The sequence below is a fragment of the Myzus persicae genome, unplaced genomic scaffold (assembly GCF_001856785.1).
Source record: "Myzus persicae strain clone G006 unplaced genomic scaffold, MPER_G0061.0, whole genome shotgun sequence".
NCBI lineage: Eukaryota > Metazoa > Arthropoda > Insecta > Hemiptera > Aphididae > Myzus > Myzus persicae.
This window is the reverse complement of record NW_019101845.1, coordinates 236,448-261,072: the sequence shown is the minus strand read 5'-3', so window position 1 is coordinate 261,072 and position 24,625 is coordinate 236,448. Positions and strand designations below refer to the sequence as shown.

Sequence of the window (24,625 nt, the reverse complement as noted above, 5' to 3'; positions counted from 1 at the left end):
TTGTATTTTATACTTCATAATAAAATTGAAAACTAGTATTTTGTAGTCTTATTATTGGTTTGTTTATATGATCTACTAAGAACATATAATTAAACAATGACATCTTCAATAAGAAATACAATAAACAAATCTTAATAGATGAGTAAACACAAAAATTGCTACCTATTCATCAATAATTATATCCAAATTCCCAATTAAATTCTCTTAAATTTGTCACTGTCAATATAATAAATATAATTGTACTAAAATAATGAAAGAATAAATCATTTTCTAATTTAATAAGTAATTATATGATGTTGCATATAATATACTTTTAATTTATATGGTGAATATGAAATTATACCCATTACCATAACTTACGACTTAAACTGTTAAAACAATAATTATGTTTTTATTGATTATAGTAATAAACATGTAAATAAATTTTAGGAATGTTTTTCAACAAATAAAATTCATTGATCACAGCAAAAATTAATTAAAAATCAAATTTAAAAAAATATATGTATAATTAAAAAGTAATTGGCAGTGCAAAGTAACAAACAAAAACCTAACATTTATATACTTTCCTCAAGTCGTGTTATTTTATCAATTTAAGTCTTGAAATTTTGAAGAATAAAATATGAAATAAAAATTAACTGTCTAACCATGTTATTCCAAGTTTTTATAAATCAAAATTTTAAATATTAAACTGTTATTATTTCTTGAACTCAAATGTATTGTAATTTATATTATATTGATCAATAAAACCAGAGATCACATTAAATAGTTAACCCAGCCACCAAAGTATGATCCATATATGAATTCTAATATTAAAATTTAACTAAAATTATTTAAATGCCAAGAATTCAACTAATATATAATTTAAAGCAATATTTGTATATAAAAAAACCTTAATATCAGAAAAAAATAATAATAATAAAAAAATATTCACATAGCGATGATATTTTAAGCATAAAAACATATAACAATAAGAATACTGTTTAAATTATTTTTAAATAGATATTCTTTTATATACCATCAACGGATATTATAGTTGGGTAGATAACATGTTGAAACTCATATTTCAGCTGTTCAATTTATCATTTTAGTAGTTGTTCAATTAACCAAAGTTAATTTTCATATCCCTTTTAATGTAAAATAACATATAGGCTTGAACATTTTCTACCAAAGATGCATCAACTTCATGCACTTTTTCATCATTATATTCATACCATTGCTCTAAATTTAAAAAAATAAAATATAAAAATATGTACATATTTTTATGACATAAGATTAAGTTTCAAAGATTTTCCAAGAATGTTACCACAATCTATGGTTTTATAATTTTAAAATTTTGAAATTTGTTTTGATTAAATACAATATTTTCAATTTAAGAAAGCCTCATTAGATTCCAAAATACTACTGACCAAATCATAATTTTTTAAAAATAATCAAAATGTATAAAACTTAAGATTGTAACATCCAAACTTGTTTGACAACATTTTAAAAACCAATAAAAAATTGCACTCTTGAACAAAACTTAAATTGTTTAGTTAACTTCTTAAATTATTTAAACTTACCATCTTTGTTATCTACAGCATAAGAAGTATAATGCCCAGATCCTCCCCTGAAAATGGCATTTATTATAAAAAACAATAATATATTTTTTAAATAGTTTAATTTTAATTTACCCTTCTCCATCATGTACAACTACAGCAATTAAATCAAACATATATGTATCTTTATCTTTCAATTCATTTCTCATTTCTTTATCAAAATATACAGACATATCTAATGATGCCATAGGAAATTTAATATGCGTATGGACTTTAGAACGATGAGTTTCTTCCCATCTAAACCGTTTAAGATGAAGACAAAGTATCTGAACAAACATAATCATCCAGTTAAGTATAGAAGTATAATCTTAATAATAAGCAAAAACAAATATTTACATTAGGTAAAGCGTTCATCCAAAATCTCTTAGTGGACCTTTGTTGGCTTTCGCACTTGTCACAGAAATAAAAATTTCTTTCATTTAGTTCTTCTATCTCAAAATAACGCTCCAAGCAATCTTTAAAAAAAAAAAATTTAACAAAAAAATTTATTTAATTTATTCGTAGCTTACCAGTTAATAGACCAACTGGTAGAGGTTTTGTTGGGTCTGCGTTTTTGAAATCCGGAACGTCTAGTGAAATATCTGTAATTGGATCTCTTTTTCTGGAAGGTGTATTGCATTTTAAACAGTATACCTAAAAAAATATATAATGATGATTTCCACTGAGTTAAATGTACAGATTCTTACAAATTGTATGATCACAAAATAATGGAAATTTGTGGAAATAGAAAGTGAATAGGGTGCCATATAATTGTTTTCAAAGGAGGTTTCTTAATTGATATAGTTTAAATTTGACTAATGAGATGGTTGGCTCACTGCTATGTGGATAATTAGAATGAGAATGTTTTATCAATTTTTGATTATTCACGAGGAGAGTAATCAATATAATCTATAAATCATAGAAATTTTAATAAAAATCAATACATAGTTTATTACTTTTTCTAAATTTTATAGGAGGGCAAAAACAAAATATAATTTTCAGAAGATCTAAGATGCTACACCCACATTTATTGTATTTGTATTATGAATGCTTAACATGGCAAATATACTCAGCAGTTCATGTTTAGCTTCATTAGTTTGAAAATTAAGGTGAATCAAGCTATTATAAAACTTAATGGTAAGAACATTGTATGTGTATATATAACAGTCTTTTACGATGATTCAGATTCAAGTCATTAGCATATCTAAATTGCACTATTTTATAACTTGCTAAATAATTGAAACACGTAAAAAAACGACATACAAACACATATATGTTCTTACCATTAAGTTTCATCATTGGTCGATCCGCTCTAATTTTTGAACTAACGAAGCTAAACATGAACTGCAAAGCGTATATTTAGTATGTTACACAATTATGAGAGGGAGGCAACAAATGCGTGTGGTGTTCTTTTAAGTTCTTTCTCATGGATCTACTTCTTAATTTTTAGAGTACAATAATTAGTTATTAAGTTCAAAACTAAGATTTGAACAAAATATTACCTAATGCCTTTTAGAACACCCATAAAAAAATGTAACATACAATTTGGAAGAACCTATACAAATAATTCACATTTTATTAAAATATATAAGATGATCCATTTAATGTAAAAATTAATTATTTTCAGTGCGATTGAATACATGATGAATAATTTTTTGCTACCACATTATATGGATCAGCTTATATAATATGTATAGAGTAAGGCGTACATGTTAAACCAAACGTCACAAAAAAAGTGTAAATTGAATTTAAAAACCAAAAAGATTCATATATTTGATTAAACAAAATGTTCTAAAATGTAAATAATAGTCAGTGACAGTAATTTTTCAAAATAAAACTATTAATATAAAATAGATTTGAAGTTCTGGCGTTTTATTATTCTTAATTCACCATTTATTTTTTGGCTAGATACTATTAAAATTGTACGGCCTACTCTATATTGAACAAAAGTCAAAATAAATAGTGATTAAGTGAAAAATTAATCACCTCACTTAATAAAAACCCACGAAACATCAATGACACAAGTGTATCAATTTTACTAGGGTTTTCCTCTGTTATTCCCTCCTCCTCTAACAACAATTTACTTTTTTCATCTTTCAGCTCGGAATGTAAAGTATCCAATGTAAACATCAAAAATTCATGAGCATCATGTTGATGAAATCCTCTAAATATTCATTATAATTTTAGTACAATATCATTATTAAATACGTATAGCAATTTTTGTAATGTAATTGATAAAGTAACATATCAATATTATTACTATTGCAATTGTATGGTTCACATTGTACTACAAACAGTGTGTTCAACAAGGTACATTGTTATTATCAATCGTATACAAGGTTTGAAACTTTTAAACCAGAATAAATAATAAATATTTAAATCAGTAAAAACCAAAATTCAAATAAATTGACGTTAACACAAGCATAAATTATTAGTACCTAACTACACATTATTCATAAATGTTCCTTTCTTTGGTATTTTAAAAATACTAGTATAATGCTTGTTAGACAAAAGTTATTATACTAAATATTAAACGTGGATATAATTAAATTAAAATCTAATTAAACATTTTAGATATAAGTTGAACATTTTAAATAATAACTACCCAATAGATTAAAATTGTTATTCTGTTTTAAAAATCTGAATTTTAATGTTCATATATTATTTCCACATGAATATGTATATAAAATATTTAAAAGTTATTTTAATTCAAATATATTTTGATCTTTATATGAATAAATATGACACTGAAACTAGAATCAATTGATTGAGTAAAAATCATAACTCCAATCATACTTATTTATAACCAAATCCCACAGCTCGGAAAAATTATATCAGTTTCAAGCCTTATATTATAAGCCTAATATATTATTTTAACACAAACAATATTAGGCTACAATTAGTAAATTAAATAAATATAAGAAATTACATTCATTCATTATACAAATTAGTTTATTTATTTAATATACTAGACATTTTTTCAATACACCCTTTATTAGCATTGATTCTTATAAGCCATAAAAATACATATATAAAAAAATTGATTGAGAAAATCTGTGTAGAACCTTTATGAATCAATCATTTGAAATATTAATGGATAATCTACATGCCTAGAAATGTAGAAATGTTATATCTTGAATGAATTGTAGAGTGGCAATTTTTGAACTTGCATACAAATGTCGGACTTAGTGAGATAAGTGTTATTAACTACAATAATATTATTGAAGTCACATCCCAGCCAAATAATGTAATGATATATTGGTCTAGTAATAATATTTAACATTTCTTGAAATTTGTATGAAATAAAGGCTACAACTGATATATAACAATGCTCTATAGATTAAACATAATACCTACCTAGTTCTCAATAAATGAATTTTGTCATACCCGATTATTATCATTAGAAAGTTACTTTTATACTTTACAGGGTAGATACTAAATACAACTATATGCCCATTAATTAACACGTTTCATTGGTACACATAATTAATGGAGATATATAGATCCATGCCTTAAATGAAAGAAATTCTATACACCACATAAAAACACATAAAATACATCTATCAATCGTATACGGCTATACATAAAATATAATTAGTAAATTATACATAGAAAAATACATTTTTTTATATAGTTAAAATATTATAATATGTCCCTATTAAATTAACTAGAAACTTTAAATGAGTTTTGATTTTAAATCACAACAGATTATAAATGTTTTATAGAATATAACTTATTTACTAACTTGTAGCGAGGTTTAATTTTGCAGACAATTTGAAGAAGAGCAGTTGGTGAAATTGCTTCTCTAACTTTATAGCCCGCAGGTTTTTGCCAGTCAACTAAGGTCACCAATAGTTTCCACATTTCTTGGGCTATACAATCTTGCAGCCTTGGATCTGAATTATTATTATTTTGCTTATTGCTTATCTCAGTAAGTTTGAACAATTTCATGCAATATATAAATGGCTTTAGATGACTGAAATATAGTGAAAAATTATGTAAAATAACAAAAACAAATAAATACAAGCATCTAAGTTCTAAAAGTACAAGTTAGTAGTTACATATTATTCACTTATTTATAATTTAAACTAAAATTAAAAGTGTAAACTATTTTATTGAACTATATAATTAGTAAAGGGTAATCAAATATGAAAAAGCTCTCTTAACTGAAGCCTTCTTAACCATTGTATATCCATCTAGAATACCTCAAGATTTTACACCACACTAGAATATATGAAGACGTTTTCATCTCTACATCAAAATCTTCAGCCTCCCCCTCCCCCCCTCAACCAAAAAAAATCACTATTTTCGCTTATTAACATATTATTATATTAATATTTAGATGGTTAATTTTAAATTAATGGAATCTAGTGAATAATTAATAAAATAATAAATTGATATGCATATAGTCAACAATTTAGCATTTGTTATTTTAAGTTGAATGTTGTTTTTACATGATTAATCCATAAAATATACAAATGGCAGGCTGCAGATTAAAAGATTTATTCAAACGATTTCCACTAGAAAAAAAAAATTTTCATGGTCTTCTTCATTGGAGGGAGTTAATTATTAGGTAGTACTATAATGAATACTTTTTAACCTATTTCACCAAAAAGTTTAGTCGCCTATAAACTATTTATTATACTTATTGAAAATAAACCAATTACATCACAAAATATAAGACTTAATTTATGACAGCAATAGACACTAGTTACAACTCTCATTGAGAACAAAGTGAATGTTAAATGTTAAACAAACAAATAATAAAATTGGTAAGTAAGAAGTTACTTATGTACATCAAGAATGTCCCGAATAGAGTATATCATAGAAATAAATTTTAAAGAATAAATAAATAAAAGTTTAGAATGATAATTGGTAGCTTTAGGACAGTAATTTATAGATACAGTACACACAATAATCTATATGATAGCATTAAGATAATTGTTTAAAATAAGAACAAAAAACATCAAATTGGATAATAGTTTAGTACTAAGAGCATTAAAGAGAAATATATGAGTTAGAATTTTATCACAAAAAGTAGAACAAATATTTTTAAAATATATAGTAATAAGTATTTATAATAAGTATTTCGGAAATTTTGATACAAAACTACAGAATATAGTAGTGGCCCATCATGAGGAACAGATAGCATTACCCTGTACCATAAACGAGACTAAAAGTTTGATTTTAATGTTTAGTACTGCAAATTATAATACAATCTCTTATCTGAAGTCGACATGGAGAATAAAGATTGTAAAATACAATAATACATAAATTCAACTATTTAGTGGTCTATAAATATAAATGGATGTCTAATGCATAAAATAATTTGTATAATGATGAAATTATTTGGACTGGATTAAAATAGATGATAAAGAGAAAAAAAGCAAGAAATTTGTTATTCCAAACCAAAGGTGTATAAAATAACACACCAGGATAATAAATCGTATCAATAATGGTAAAAACACCTGTTTTGAGCAAATAAATGTCTTGAAGCATTTCAAAAATTTCTTAAAGAACGGTTCAATATACTACGAAAGTTATTTTCATATATAGATAAATCTGTAGTGTACACAAACACAATACAACTCTTGTTAGAATAAAGAAACAAAAAAATAAGACTAATGGTTAAGAGACGATTAGGGAAATGTGAGTGAAATTTTGAATACATTTGAGTGTATTTAATCAACCCATTTTAGTGTATTTTTATCAAGTCAAACTTTTCTAGGTTACACTTTTAATTTAATAAATAATAAAATAATATTTACCGAAGAGATTGCCAAACTGCAATCATAAAGCAATTGTTTCCACTATTAGATATACCAACTTTTTTAGTAGTTCTAGGACCTCTTTTTAAAAAAGGTTTTTTAGGTTTAGCTTTGAGTGCTTTCTTTGGTACAACAGCTTTAAGTGCTATACTTGAATTGTTAGCAGTTTTTGGCACAACAGCTTTAGGTTCTTGTTCACTAAATATTAAAAATACATTAAGTTTTAATACACCAGTGACGGATTGCATGAAAAATGTATTAATTTAACGGTCCAATAAAATTTAATGGACCAATCATGGGCCACTAAATTATGTTTAAAGGACCATTAGCCACTATCGATTCATTTAATGTTTAGTTATTGTTCACGCAACCCGGCATTATTGTTTTAAATATGTTAGTTCAATAAACTGTAAATTAAAAACCATTGAAAAACGTGAGAGGGTGGGATAAGAATGTCTAAGGAACAAGATTAAATTGGTTCCAAGATATACCGTAACATTTTTTTCCAAAGTCATTGGTGATTATTAGCAAAATATCAAAACATTTTTTTATGGCATGTTTATTTAATTAGTTTAATGTACCATTGAACATAAATTGATAGATCATACCTAATATTTTTTTTTTGTAGATCACATATGATAATCGAAAAATCTGTGTAGAAACATACAATATTGCAATCTACAATAATTTCTAGCATTTGGAAGTGAACCAAAAAATATTGTACAATAATATCCTGTTATTGTAAAACTAACTACAAATGGTATTGGTAACCAAGATAACAAAAATCACAACAGATACAGTCAAGTATAGGTATTTTATAAATAGTATAGAAAATTATGATCATTAACAGTTTTGAAAAAAACAATAGCAGCAAGATTTTGTTAATTTCATTCTATAAATAGTTCATTTATGAATAATATTTTATTTTTACAGAACATTTACACATATAATTTAATGAACAATTTGAAAAAAAGTAATATTTATAAACATACATGATTAAAACGTCAAACAAAGAACGTCATGCATATTATAAGACATATGTAAACACTTAAGATTTTATTTACAAATATTTAAATTTTAAACACTATTCTTTATATAAAATCTAACTATACAGTTTATTTCAAGTTATTTTAAACAACACTTTAAATTTAATCAATAGTAATATTTACCAAAGAGCTTGGGTAACTGTATTTATAAAACAGTCATTTTCATTATTAGGTACTTTTTTATTAGCTCTAGGACCTCTTTTAAAACTAGTCTTTTTTGGTTTAACAGCCTTAGGTGCTTTTCTCCTAAAGATTGAAAAAAAATATTAAGCTTTAATACAATAGATACTTCAATTTATTCATTAAAATAATTACCGTCTTCTCTTTTTGTTACTATTATTTGTATTTGGTCCACGATTATAGAGAATAAATTGTCGAAGACGGTTCAGTTCATCATCGTGGTTTTTTGGTTCTACATCAGAACTACACTTGAAACTTTAAAAATAAAATATTTTAATTTAAAATTTCAGTGAATATTATAAAAAACGATATTTTTAAACTTATATAAATATATTAAAAAAATGTTAACATAAAATTTATGATTGGTAAGTAAACAATATTTCAAGCAATTAAAATCTTTTCTTTGAAATACATATTTAGACCAAATAATTAACAATATAAAAATAATTTTTTTGACTAACCAGAATATAGCCGCAGATTCGATATTTATAAATATGCAATGAGTTTTGTGGAACTCATAATGAGCAGTACTGTGTCCTACAGCATTATGCCCACAAAGAATTTGTCGGCACTCCAGGCACATCCATAATTGATCTACTCGTAAGCAAACTGAAAATAATATATAATTCTACAATTAGAATCTTTTTACTGTGTATTAAATTAATTGAATATTGAATCATTATTTTACTAAATTGATTAACACGTGCATTTTCAATATTTTTTTTCATACAAAATTGCAGCTATAAATAGGTACATTACATACTTCATTTTTTGGTACTACCTAATATTGTTCTCTCATCCAAATAATTGATATATTATAGAAAATGATAAAGTGACTGACTGATATTTTACATACAACATAGCTATTATGATGAATGCATCCACTAAGGATTCTTGGAATTCAACCCCTAAAGAAGAAAATAGGAAGTTGTAAGGATTTCAATAGTGGAACCATCTCTTTAGCAAACTACAATTTAAATATATACTAGTTGTGCCATCTTTCCAGAAAAAAATATACAATTTCACAATTTCAACACATTTGGTTCATTTTTTACCAAATGACAAAATGTTTGGACTTAAAATTTGGAATTGCGGTTCCTCAAATGTTCTAGATCTGCTAGGAAATTCTTTATTTTGTTCCATATACACATTATTTGGGAAGCAAGAAAATCATTGGGATATTTGAATAGAGTAAATAACACGGTGATTACTGATTAATTAATGTATAAAGTTTATTTATTAGTGATCTTTCTAATACATTACCTATTTACCTACAAAAATACATAATATTAGGTACCAAGTACTAGTGGCACCGAGCCCATGTATCAAAAAGGGCGACCGCTCCTCCTTGTTCGAATTGGTGGATAGATGTTAAGTAAATCTGACCATTGAGATTCGGGAATAATATTGCTTATCAATATCTCTATAAATTAGCGGTATGCTTAAATTTATTCAAACTTCAAAGCTCTATAATTGTATGAAGTAATGTATAAACAAATAAAATAATTATCGTACATTTCTCATTCCTATAAACTTGTCCACGAGCATTAAGTCCCAACGGGTTATTAGCTAGGCACGGTTGTAAATTTTTTGGTGAAAATAAACGCACTATCATCAAACCAGTCACTTAACCGAATTTCAAGAGATTATAGGCAATAGTTAGAACACAGTCCGTGTATTAAATATGTTGGGTGGCTTTGTGGTCAACTGGGTTAAATCAGTGTAGATGCAGTAAGTGGTTGCAGAGAAGCAAGATACCGTTTTGGTAATACAATAGGTTGAATTAATTGTTTTGTATGTAAAAAGTATTTTGATTGAGTATAATATTATTTATTGAAAAGTATTGAAAAAAAAAGTGGGCACGTTCGGTATCTGTTAAACGTCGTGTTGTGTGGATCATTGTAATGGATGTGTTAAATTTGAATTCAATAACATAAAATCATTGTATACAAAAAAACGATTCTGAGCGAAGACCGTCTATCAGCCTATTTTACTAAGTATATTAAATATATTAAATTATTGCCAAAACAAAAATAACTAAAATCATTATCCTTCGTTTAAATATCTAATTTTGTCCAAATCTGAACACTTAAAATATCTATCAACAAAAAAACAGTGTTTGCATAATTTTTAAGATTTTTTTGGTTATAGTAACAAATACTTATGAGAAAACTAGTTTCAATTTTTCAATCCTTAGCTATATTTAAAAATGTAACATTTTTTTAAATTATTAAAGACAAAATAATTTGCAAATTCTCATGACTGATGAATTTTGTCAACATTTGAACATAAAATGCTTATGAAAAAAAATCTTGCATGTGTATCTTTAATATTTTTGAACTGCAATTATAATAGCATATGAGGTTATTAAAATGGAAAAATTTTATCAATATTTATAGTAAAAAAACTAAAAAAATTAAAAAATCTATAATTATCTAACTAAAAAAGAGACAAATATTTTGAAAATTGTATGGTGAATAGAAAATGCTAATACATAGGCAAAAACAAAATTGTCAGTTAAAATGGCATGCGTGTACCTATAGTTATTTTTTTAGAGTAACACCAAAAAACAAAATTAATTTTATCAAAAACTAGTTTTGCATACAATTTCCAGTTTTCCTTTTTTTTGGTCAACCTTGATGTTTTTAAAAACTACTGGGAATTTTTAATTTTGACCTCTCAAATGCACCAACATAATTTTTACCAGAAAATATACCTACTGAAGTTAAAAATCAAAGCAATATTTCGACTTCATTGTCATAGACACAAAAAATAAAAACCCTACATTATAGCCACAGTTAAGTGCTATGGGCTATACCACATTGAAATATTGAATTTCTTAAAAACCGATAGTTGATAATCAAACTGATAGATCTAACATAAAACTTTTTCTGATATTTAATATGTCCTATCATTTTTTCAAATAGCTATAGAGAATCTATCCATAATTATTTCTAGTACTTCTTCTTCTACTTCTACAAACATCGAAGTACCCACAAGTATATAACATCCCTAGACGTAAAACATTTTCTATCCAATATTCATGATAATTATTGATTGTTATTACAAAGGACCAAACCTTATGGGTACTATATAACACGAATCTAGAAATTGCATAATATACATGTATAGGTTATAATATTTAAAATATAAGATGTAATACCAAATATAAACTAATAATACTACAATGGGAAATTGAGGAAAAATAATATAAAAGGTTTCCTAAAAAAACCATGGTTAACTAATAAAAGCAATCATAAATATCATAATTCAAATAGGTATGAATTTGTTAGCCGAAGCCTTTGTTAATAAAATTTTATGAATAATTAATATTAATCCATCAGGCAGTGGTGGTTCCTTGGTTCCTTCTCATTTATCTATTTAAGCAAAATGTATTACAAATTTAAACATATTTAAATAATTGTATGTACATTTTATCAGCTCCCCCCAGAAAAATATAAAAATTAAATTTAATAATTATTGTTTTTTGTTTATTAATTATAAAATTCCTCTGAGTTAGTCATCTAAACTTAATGCTATACAAAATAATACGGGCTTACTTAACAATCATCTTTCAAAACACAAGATAGGCCAGTGTAGTTGTTATAAAAAATTTAAAAGCATCATTAAGTTTGAATAACAATTCTACATGGATTATTATACTTGAGTTTATTACCCATATTGATTTTATTTTTAAATTAAAAGTTAAAATAAAACGAAAACCTGTTATATAGGTAAGACTTATGTAGATACACAATTTTTAAAACATCAATCAGTACATCTAGTAAATGTAAAACCAGTTTTAAAGTCAGACCTAATCTTATAGAAAAATCTAACAGGTTTGACCATTGACATTAATTTTCATCCGATAATTTTTCTTTTAGACACATCTAGCAAACCAAATGTACCTGTCCAACTACTACAACTTTCTATCTAACATTAGTTATTTAATAAATAAAATGTAATGTTTATTATACTTAGAGAAGTAATTTTATGTAGTAATTTATCTTGTTAGGTACAGAAAATTGTACATAAACATTTAAACTAACAACTTTACTTTTAACTGCAACCTAATTTTACACAAGGAAACACTCACAAAATACACAGTAATTGTATAGCTAGATACAATACAACCAAATAATTATTACAATTTAATAATCTAAATAAATGCATTAGCTCATTTTGTTTCAGTAGATAAATTCTAAGATGTATGCATAATTGTATAGCCTTTTTTTATTTAGACTTCAAGTTTATATAAATACTTTTCGACCAATAAATGTATTTCTAACCCATAATATAAAAATTGAACTTTAACAAATTATTACTGTATTATTACCCAGATCAATTCAATAATTTCAAACAAAATTATATTTTACTGTTTTTTAACAGCAGTTGTTCAGATAGTTAGCATGTGTAAGTACAATATCTATAGTTAATATACTTAAAGAATTATGATAAAAGTGGTCCTTTGAGGTCAGCGTTATACACAATTCGTTTAAACTACTTACTACAAACAAAACAAAGAAAACATGTCATGCTTACTTGTCAACAAACAGCATTACATGTATAAAGGTATCACATAAATTACCCAGAAGAAGTTGAAATATGATACTTTTAAATTTAAAAAAATGAAATTTATTGTTTAGAACCACATAGATAATAAGGAAGATGATGCAATTGTAATACCAAAATTCAAATAGGTATAGTGTGTAATTAAATTCCTTAATGAAAATATGAAATGATTAACTAATGTAATATTGTCAGTTTAAAATTTATGGATTATGAAACAACGCGATGGAGTGATCCGAAAACAAAATGCAGCTTTATTTTTGTACTGTTTTGTACACAGATTTTGAATAGAAAAAAAAATGAATGATTATTGTAATATTAGCACTCATTGTTGATTTATGGGAATTTCATAATATCTTATTTATTATTTTTATCTAACAGAATTGATACAGAGACGTTTAATCAGTCATACGGGTCAAGATGTTCAGAAAAATAAACTCTACAACTTATATCTTCAATCATCTCAAAAATTAAAATTAAAAAAAAAATATTAAATTAAACTTAAAAAATAAATATATGTAGTCCTTGTCTCTGCGAGTCTCAGAAAAAAAACAACAGATTTATGATATATTTATTATCTCAGAAGATATTGCAATGAGTAAATCCTCGAGGGACACCCTATATACAATAATATATCAGGCATGAGAACCACCCAGCAAAGCTGATGGTTTGTTTAGGATCTAGGTTAGAGGTTCTTCACTAGTGGTCACTGGACCCATAGGGGGTCTGTAGATGATTACTCTGGGTCCACTGAGTGGCAGATTTTTTTTATTAATAATCCAAAAATTAGAAAAACATAGTAACTGAATATTTAAATTGTACCTACATTTTTATTGCAAACCATGTTTACTTCATACTTGATATGAGTCCATGACCCAGAAAATGTTAAGAAGAACCTATGGTCTAGGTTATCAATATTTCATAAGATTAAATTTAAATGTTTAAAATAAATAGCATGTGCTTAAAATGTCAAGCATAGCAAGACTTTTTTTCCATATGAAAAAAATTAAGTTGGTGGATACTTTAGTAAGCTGCACATACTCTCTCAAAATTCAAATAAACTTCCAAATAAAATTCCTATTTTTCACTGAATAAACGTAATAAACATTTTTACATAAAATAAAATGTTGAGTTGGACACATGTATATCAATAAAATTACTTAGACATTTAGAACTATTTGCTGTTATTTCATAAACACATCTTTAAAAATAAAAATAATTCTGGTCCCTAATGGACTAGTTGAATTCTGCAAACATCATTCTAATAATGCTTGACAACAAAATATTAGGTACAAACATTAATTTGTATCAAAAAAGTTACCTCCAAAACACAGAACATACCTTAAAAATCTCAGATCATGGACGAATTCTCAACTTCAAAAATAATAATTAAGTAGGTATTACTGGTATATTTATGTCAAACGTGTGTATGAGAAATAAGTTACAAAAATATATCTTATTATGCTGTTAATAAATTCAAGATAATGCAGAAAAAATTGATGTCATTCTTAATATTTAAAATAGGGCCAATGTATTATAAAAATTATACACCTAAAATGTACATAAAAAAAAATCTGACTATAAAACCAACTTATAGATATTTTAACAACTACAATTACATTCTTAAAGCCCTAAATATATACGTTAAGTTAACTTAATTTGTTACTTCACAAAAACAATAATAAATATAACTTCAGTCAAAAGTGGCAAGCTATTAGGGATCACATACCAAAACAACACATGCCGTTTTAAAAACAATGCATATCTCAGTAATGAGACTATCCCTAAATAATAATTAATGTTGTCTAATTATGGAGAGGGTAGACCAATAGGGTACGATTTGTTTAAAAATAATGTATTTAACAATCTGTTCTTGTAAAGAACAATAATGGAATGTGATATTAGAGAAAAGAGAGAAAATTAATCCTTCCGTTGGAAGAACTTAGAAAAAAAATGTAAAAACATTAAATATTTATAGACATTTGCATAATATACCTTGCCAAATTCACATCCATTTCATTATATTTGTAATGTGATATTTATTCCTGATTATCATTGAACAGTTGTTTTAAAGATACACTATTAGGTTCAGAACTACTTATACATAAGTCTCATTGTATTTTTTGTAAAAATAAACTTTAACAATTTTAACTTGATGAAACTATTGAGAGGCACTTAATATTTAAATTTGTTTTATTTTGTTTTAATTTTAATATTAATTTAATAATATAAGTATATTCATCTTATTCATTAAAATGTCCAAAAATATTCAATACATAACTAGATTGTTTTATGTCAAACATTTACAGAGAACTTAAACTTAACTAGCAGAGATTTTAAACAAAATTTCAGATGGCAAATGTTGAGAACCACTTTTTTTTAGAAATATTGTCACTATCGAGGGTCACTTTTCCTGAAATCTACTCTAGTACCAACTACCAGAGTTAAATGTATATTCTAAAAATAGTTGTTTCTTTTAATATTTTTGTAATTTATAAATTTCATAACCATTATGAATGCAAGTGATATAATAGTTGAAGACTAAGTGGCACTTCTTCAAAATAAAAAGGAAATTTCATTCTTGATGTTATTTTGGAGTGACATTCTTTAATTTTTTAATGAAAGCAGTGAAAAATTACAATCTGTTTAAATTAATTTGAGTACAGTCATAGACAGTTATCAATAATCAATTACCCTTTTGCAAATTATAAAAAAAATTAATTATGAAAATATAGAAGTAATAGTGATATAAATATAAGATAACTACAGCTTTCATATCTGAAATAGACTTAAATCTGAATTTAAAAAAAGAAAAATAGCTCATCACTAGTTGCTTAAAAAGTATTTTTTCTTTCAATGGGAAAAATTGTCCAGCACAGAACTCTAAAACAGGCAAAATGTCTTCAAGAAATAAATTGGATTTAGGAAGCTTTTTTTCTCATTAAACGTGTTTAAAGTCTTTAAAGCACAAATAAAAAAATAAAAACCAAAACATATATCTAGCAATTGCTCGTTTAAATCAAACACAATGATTTTTCTAATATATTATCAATACATTGTACACTTTTTTCTTTCATTGTGTCTTGCAACTGAGGTATGGACTGTGTTGACATTACTTTCACTATGTACATTTACATTGTGTAGTAGATGTTACAAATACTGAAATACTTACAAGTTACAATCAACCAAATTGTTCAGCATTAAAGTGTAAAAACATACTTACAACTGAATGTGAAAAAGGAAAAACTAGATGCAAGGGAAATCCTTAATATTGAAAATTATATTACAAAACTTGACTATAACACAGAGTCGGTATCAGATTACGTCCCTCGGAATGGTACAATGTACACTAGGTATGATTTTGGTACGTTGATAACGTCTTTACCAATCTACAGTACGTTTAAAAGTTGTTAAACATTCAAGACTCAAACTAGTAGCAACTAATTGATTAGTTGGTGCTACATCATAATCGCGTTTATTTTGTTAAGTTCATATTTTTGCTCCAACTTTTTTGGTATTTTTCTTAAGGATATTATTAAGCATAGAGTATATTCTAGGGTTAGGGAGGCGTAGCCATCCAAAGTATTTCCTAACTTGACCTTGAAAGTATAATCAACTACATAAATATGTCAGTTGATATTTCTAACCCCCTCCCAAATTTTTAACCAAATTTACACCTATGTTATTGCGAATAAAATACATATTTTGCTATTTATGGATAGTTTTTAGGGTATTTAAATCAGAGGTCTAATTATAACTCATAAGCTACTTATCCAAAATTTGATTTTAATATATTGAAGTACATAAAAAAATATACTGTTTTAGAATATGAAAATTAAAACTGTATGTTCATTCAAAAAAATTTAAAAATTTTAAAAAAATATGAAACGTTTAATTTGTAAAACACCATATAAAAAAGTATAGATGTTGAAAATGATCCAAAATAACCATAATTAAGATTGGGTGTTTTCAAATACAGCCAAAAATATAGTTGTAAATAGGTCTACTATAAGTTACCTACATATTAACATATTAAGAAATAAGGTAAGAGATTTAGGGCCGTTCTTAAAATGTCTGGTTGTGTCGGATAACGCTAACCAGCTGATAACAGATTTTATTCCTGGCAGAATTCTGCCGGTTAAGTGTCCGTTAACTATAACCAGACATCGTAAGAAAGAGTGAAAGACCATTAGATAATAATATTGATTCTTCAATAGTAGGTACCTAACTGGATAATAGATTTAAAAACTATCAATAGGAAACTAATACTTGAGGAGTATATTTAAAGTGTTTTTGGTACTAGTCTAGTTGACCCCCTCCCCCCACAATTAGGTTTAGTTAAATCCCGCCAATTACATCTCTTGTGTTTCAATGTTTTAATAAATAATCAATCATTTATTGAAATAGGTATGAAAACTATTTAAAAAATGAATCAAATTGTAGGTATTTATAGATTGAACATTTAAACTAAGAATTCTGGTGGTCAAAATAAAAATAGATAAATTATATATGAATAAGTGAAAATAATAAAATTTCCGAATTAAAGGTTACTAAAGTCCACTGATGTTAGTTCATGAGCCCAACCATAAATGAAGTGAAAAATAGAAGGTAACTTTAGCCTTGGCACTTTATATCGAATTATTGGTCTTAATACCTTTATCTGTTCTACATGATCTTAAATGAGATCAACAAGTTTTAGTTTTATGAATAATATTTGCCTTTTGCAAAAAATTATTGCCGATGAATCATCGGATACGTCACGAAAAATTTGTTGGAAATTCATATTTATTGTTTCAGTCCTAAGGTATTTTTAGTATTATATAATTATTTCAGTGATGACGACGATTGAATAATTGAGGTAAGTACTCTAAAATATTATGTACGGTACCCGCTGTTATACCTATCTTATATCATTTATTTTACTACATGGATTTTACCAAACATTATTCTTAAATTATCTAATTAGGGATTTCACCTGAATACCTAACGTATATATTGTATAAAAAATGACTTGAACACAGATAGGTAACACGAGAAATATAATTGATGGGCGTCAACTAAATCTGAGTGGCGGGGGAAATACTTTCTTGGCAGATTCAACTAGACCAGTACCGTTTTTTTATGTTTATTCAAGTGCTCAGTAAGTTGTTTTATTTAATTTTTAATATTTACAATATTTAATCTAGCGCCCAAATCAAAAAAAAAAAACATATTTAATTGGGCACTATATAGTACAATGCCTTGACAATGTAAACATAGGTATTCCAACTCTGCCCTCTAAAATAGGCTATTATTCACAGTGCCCAACTTCCTACTTTACCCATAACATAATATGTGTACAATCCAAAAATTAATAAATATTATATTATAATTGACTTTTTTTCCCAGGAATTTATGATCTAAAATTATTTTGTAGGTACATTGAATGACAATAACATGCTTTACAAAAATACAATGCTAAAAATCTCAGTTTTCTACATTTTAACATTTAACTTCATAAACCCAATTAATCAACAATATAAGTGCATAAAAATAATAAGTGTTCAAACAACTAATTCAGCAAGCCTTTTACTCCCACTTTTTGGGAGAACAGTTGCATTGTCACTGATTGAAATATTAGAAAATCTTCTATTTAAATATTACATCAAACCACTATAGCATTCACCGGAATCTTTATGTAAAATCAGTTGACTTGGGAATTCTGTTTCAATCTCAAAATGTAGTGTAAGCCACCAAAAAAACAACTTAAATCTATTAATATAACACAATACTGTCAATGCTACAAAGTTATTTAAGGACTAGGGCAGGAGACGTAGATATGTTAAAACTTAAAATGAAGGAACATAGTGTAATACAGCGTTTCCCAAAGTGTGTTCCGCGGAACCTTAGGGTTCCGTTAGATGTATGAGATTATTGAGAAAATTATGTTTATTTAATGTTTGTTGTTTAAAAAATGTTTGATTGAAAATTTTTTTTAAACTAAGTTTAATAATGAAAGTCATTAACAGTATCATTAAAATATTATTTGGACTTGAGAGTTTAAGGAATTGATTTTCCTTCTTTAATTTACAAAAATTGTAGTTGAGTTGGATTAGACATTAGAGTTCCGCGAAACACAAATAATTTTTTAAGGGTGCCGTGGTCGTAAAAGTTTGGGAACCGCTGGTGTAATATATAAAAAAACAAACACACAGCAGCCACATTGAGCCGGTGACTATTAACAATATTATGAATGAAGATAGAACGTATAATCACACTTAGGGAGTTTAGAAGTGTTTAACGGTTCGGTTAACATGCACAAAATGGTTGAGTATTAACTTCAATAGAATATATTATTTAATCTACCTACTCGAAAATGATAAAGCAAAACATTTAATTTAAAATTATAAATTCGATTAAGTCAACTTTACCAAACACCCTTTTTTTCCTTAAAATACATGTTTAGGCCCAAGGCCTACCCAACGTGGTTTTATATAACAAATCAAGGGAAGCTTTCACTATAATTTCCGAGTAAGCAAGTTACCACACTAGATACATGTATTCTAATATGTTATGGATATTTGCAAAATACTATTTTCACATTATTGAAAATTCAAAAAAAAAGTTTGATTTTAAATGATCCTGTTCAAAAGTCCTGCATTTCCAATTTTGCTACAATTTATTAATAAATTAAGAGAAATATAGTTATTTAGCATTTGATTAGCAAGTACCATAATATCAAAAACTTTGATTTGCTGTAACTTATGAATAAAAAGTTTCTGCAAATTATTTTTAAACACTTGAATTCAGCATACTAAAACACATAGTTGAAGAAAAAAAGTGTCCTGTAAAGTAGACTTGTTCAAAAATGTAATCTTAAAGAAGACAAATATAAATATGTTTTTAGAATACTTATTATATCAGTAGATATGAACTGATAGGACTTAACTAGTTCATTGGAAAGAGATAATGACTAAATTTCTATATTGCATGTGGGATGGACATTACATCACGGATTCCAAAAATAATTAAGACTTGAATATTAACCACCCATTCCACTAATATCAAATTAATATTTTGAAACACATTTTGACATTTTTTAGTAAGTAATTGTTCTTAAATCCTATGTATAAGACTATTCTCTATAACTGTCTGAATTTACACCCAAGGGAAATAAAAATTGGCTAATACTTGAGGGGGAAATGTACACAGCACAAATATTCTTCTGCCAACAAATTTAAAAATATCTGCAAATAATGTTTCACCACATAATTATTTTAAAATAATAATAAACACCTAAAATTGTCCTTAGAATGAGCAAAAAAATGTTCAAATTTCATTCCAGGCAATTATACTTAAACTCACATGCATATAAGGGTCTAGGGATAGCAAAACAAACACTTATTACATTTAGGTATTCTAATTGTGAGATAAAACTATAAAAGTAATAAAATGACATGCAATATAATAAGCAATTTAATACTGTGATTAGAACTATAGGCAAAAGGTCAAAGATTAATTCCTCTGATAAACTTCAGGTTAAAGTTACGAAATATATTCTTAATAATTACTTTAATATAGTCATAAGAAAACCAAAGCAACAGGCACACACTTTAACGGTAATAATTGTATCTAAAAAATTAGGTACTACATAACATGCATTCGTTTAACTAGAAAGTTTTTAACTTACTTGCTAAAAACTAAACCAATTCTTAATATTAATAATTTAGAAGTCATAGAGCGATAGGGGCTATGGTATTTTACCACCAGTATCACCTCGTTTAAACATCTGGCTAATTTTCTAATCCTTGTTTCACCTCAAATCTCAATAGAGGTAATAACAATACAAACAACAATAATAGTTAAAGTAAGAACCTTATAATAGTAATAATAACAACAGTAATAGTAATAATAATCATTATAATCATGCTCGAGACGTCAACACCACATTGCATTCAAATATTTATTTATTACTATGGTGTCATGTACTCTCTACTCTACATTTTTACATAGCATCTCACCATTGCAACTCCTATTGTTGAGAGTAGCTTTAATCTGCTCTACATCTAACTTCAACTTCTCGGCTGCTTCGGAAATGTGAGGACAGTCCATATCTTCATCCATGACTTGTATAGATGATTGAAAACGCGTACCGTTCAGTAACAAGCAAAATAAATTTTTCAAATCAAGAATAATTTGTCAATGGCCTATAAAAAAACATACAGATATAAGCAGTTTAATAAAATATTATGTAATTTAGGTAATAAATAATACTAAATTAATTTAATAATTTACTGTATTATTCACTTTTCAAAAGTGGTAATGAGACTGTATTAAATATTTTCCACCCTAAACTGTAATGCATCAATAATACTATAAATGACATCTATACGCTAATTATAGTACTCGGAGACACTACTCACCAGCTCTTGTGGTGTAGCTGTTCCAGTTAAGGATAAGGGTTAAAGATGATCGCGACGACCGATTATTGTGACGGAGATAATGGTGGGGCGGTAATTGCCTCTGTGTCAGCGAAAACAATGGCGGGACGTACTAAAAACCGCCCCCGTCGTAGTCGACGAGAATCAGCTGGACAACGGCAATAGGTCGAGCAGGTAAAAAACTACCAACTACCTACGGGCTACGACACTGGTCTGAACTTTGAAGTCTGATAGTACGATGGATCCGACTGGAACTCGGCGCATGCGCAGAAAGTCGGTGACAAGTGCGACGGCGAACATGTAACGCGACCAACCAAAGGCGTTGGAGTCCGTATGGAGAATGGGCACACCGCCGTAGTGCCGTCTACCACACTATAGCCACGGATCCGTACGCCGTCGGGATAATGACGATTGACAGGACGGGAACGGGGAAGAACGGACGGACGACGAACCACTCTGCTACGCAGTTACTTGTGTGGCGGGGTGGGCTGGCGGGCGAGTGGTGTAGGACAGCCAACTGCGTTATTTCAATGAAAACAGCTGTTCGCCACAGCGGCGCACTGTAGAAACAAAACGACACTGTCGTCAGGCGCTCTGGCGGCGAACAATAGTTTTTTCCCCCCGACCGAGTTGTTCCCCGCCGTGTCAGCATGTCGTGTTGCTCTGTTCGTTCGCTTGCCCGCACGCGCACGTAAGTTTTGGGCTTCCTCGCATTGTAGTGCGTGCGTATGCCGTATGGAATCGGTGCCCGAGCGGAGATCGATATAGGCGATATAGCTAACGCGGCGGCCCAGTGCCTACCGCCTACGTGGGAACCCCAAATCCTGCGCATGGCGTGTGCGTGATAGATCGAGCGGCGGCCGGTGGTTCCTACGGAGTATAATAATATGTTCCTACAGATTAATATTTAAATTATGTGTGATGACATAAGCTGGCATAGTGGCGTATATCAGTTTTCACTAATCAGCGATAAACTTGTTCTTTTCCTCGAACGAATTCATTGGCCTTTCCCAGGCTTCCCAATCATCCCGCACACGCACTAGACACTATTATTTCTTGATAATATTTTCGTCGGGTCAATCGTAAAAATGGAAAATGGAATGTTTACGGTTCCCAATTATACCGTGTCATCCTGAGTCAACTGTGACCCGAACGACAGTATGATTTTATTCTTGTTATAATCAAACGACCAGGCTATAAGAACCGTTGCCGCAAATCCCGAAGTAATCGGCAATATTTTTCTGTGGTAATACAGAATATAATTAGTGACACGACTCGTCGGGTATATAATATTAATTGATACCCTGCAGTGGCAGCCCGAGCACAGCAGGCACCTATCCTTAATTTAAAAATAACTCTTGAAACATTTTTTTCTCGCTCACCTTCTCCTTCCCTATGGGTCTTCTGACATCTGCGTAAGATAAATCTCTTCGACTTGTGTCTTATACTAGTCAAATGGCAGGCCTACTCGCCGACAAAATATAATGTCTATATGCAGTTATGCTACTACGGCCTACACGCCCCATCAAACAACACACCAGTTAGCTGATATATGTATAAAGCTACACACTGTTTAGTACTCAACTATAGGTACACCTCGCCACCACCATTGGTCGTTAAATAGAATATAATAATATATTACAGACTCTACAGAATAAACTATAAGAATGGTCCGATGATGGACCATCATGGTCGATACATATATATGTATGTATTTGTGTGTGGAGATAAAACGAGTTTTCTCCCCTTCATAAATCATGCGAGTACCGAGTACCTACAACATTAATATTGCTGTGGATCTACTATCGGCCCATCGGGAGTTTTAACGTTTAACAATATGGCGACTACCTTTAAAGCTATATATGTATACACACATATACATATATAATATAGCCAGTTAGGCTCACCCCTATATTTTGTGTAATATTTACGAAGACTACCACACACTGCACCAACACCCCATCAGTATGTTAACCACCGAAAAGTAAAAGCACGCTGACTCTAAAATTTTAAAACATAAATCCTTATTCTGTACAAACATGTATTATGTGGGCATACTCTCAGCTCAAGTTATCATAAACCGAAAAATGGTATCGCTTGCAGACGGTATTCAGCAGTTGCTGCACATAATAAGGATCGCTACATCCTACATGGCAGCTGCTTCTTCGACCCTCTATAATTTGAGACTATGTATAGATGTACAGTCGCCAAAAAGAAAATATACACATATGCGATTAGTGAATATATACATATACATTATACATGTATACGAATTACAACTTACAAGTCTCCGGGACCGAACAAAAAATCAATATTGTATGATATACATAATACATATATATATTATTATTGTGCCAAAAATAAACAAGTGTCCGGACTCTGCCGAGTGTACAAAAATTATTTCAGCAGGTGGAAAAAAGTCCACAAAAAAAAATTAAACGGAAATAAGTCCAAAATAATAAACACACCACGGACAAAATGCCGATGGAAAGAAAAGTCCACGCGAGTAGGTACTATACAGTTATACTATTTTATATTTTAAAAATATTTCGTTAATTATAATTCGAAAAAGCATAATACAATAAAACTTAATACCTAGTATATAATGTAGATAGCAGATAATAATAATAACTAATAGCCTAGTAGCTGATGTTACTAAGATGAATAATAATGAAAAAAATAGTAGGTCCATTGGTGTGTATCCATTCCCCTTGTATTAAACTTGAGCAACGAACTAATATTATAGGTACTACCAACTGTTTTGTATTGACTTACTTTATTATTTTTCTAGTTGTTTAATTTTTGTATAAATATAGTATATACCTAAGACGGATGTTTTTTAACTGTAGGTTCTATATTGTTATATCATTAACTACCTAGCGACTCATTATAAAACAATTTATAATTATAAATTACAACTCATAACACAATATATTATGTTTTCATGAATTATATTTAAATTTTTTTCGGTGGATTTTTTTCCGTGGGCTTTTTTTGTTTTGACTTGTTTCATACATGTAACATGTGCTTATTGTGATGGTCTATCATAGACTAATAGGAGATGAGGT

The 24,625-nt window shown here is 28.0% G+C and overlaps 1 protein-coding gene across 1 annotated transcript; it reads right to left on the bottom strand.

The window, feature by feature from the left end:
• Nucleotides 1-912: 912 nt before the first annotated feature.
• LOC111030575 (ubiquitin carboxyl-terminal hydrolase 3-like) lies at nt 913-21,958 on the bottom strand. The gene is made up of 13 exons (XM_022310129.1): nt 21,540-21,958; nt 21,138-21,323; nt 9,030-9,177; nt 8,704-8,823; nt 8,512-8,634; nt 7,343-7,540; nt 5,320-5,550; nt 3,561-3,738; nt 2,105-2,228; nt 1,932-2,050; nt 1,671-1,861; nt 1,560-1,606; nt 913-1,218 (listed from the first exon to the last, which is right to left on the bottom strand). Exons 2-13 carry the CDS (start codon nt 21,238-21,240, stop codon nt 1,100-1,102), a joined length of 1,701 nt encoding a protein of 566 aa, XP_022165821.1. The 5' UTR covers nt 21,241-21,323; nt 21,540-21,958; the 3' UTR covers nt 913-1,099.
• Between the last annotated feature and the right edge of the window lie 2,667 nt (nt 21,959-24,625).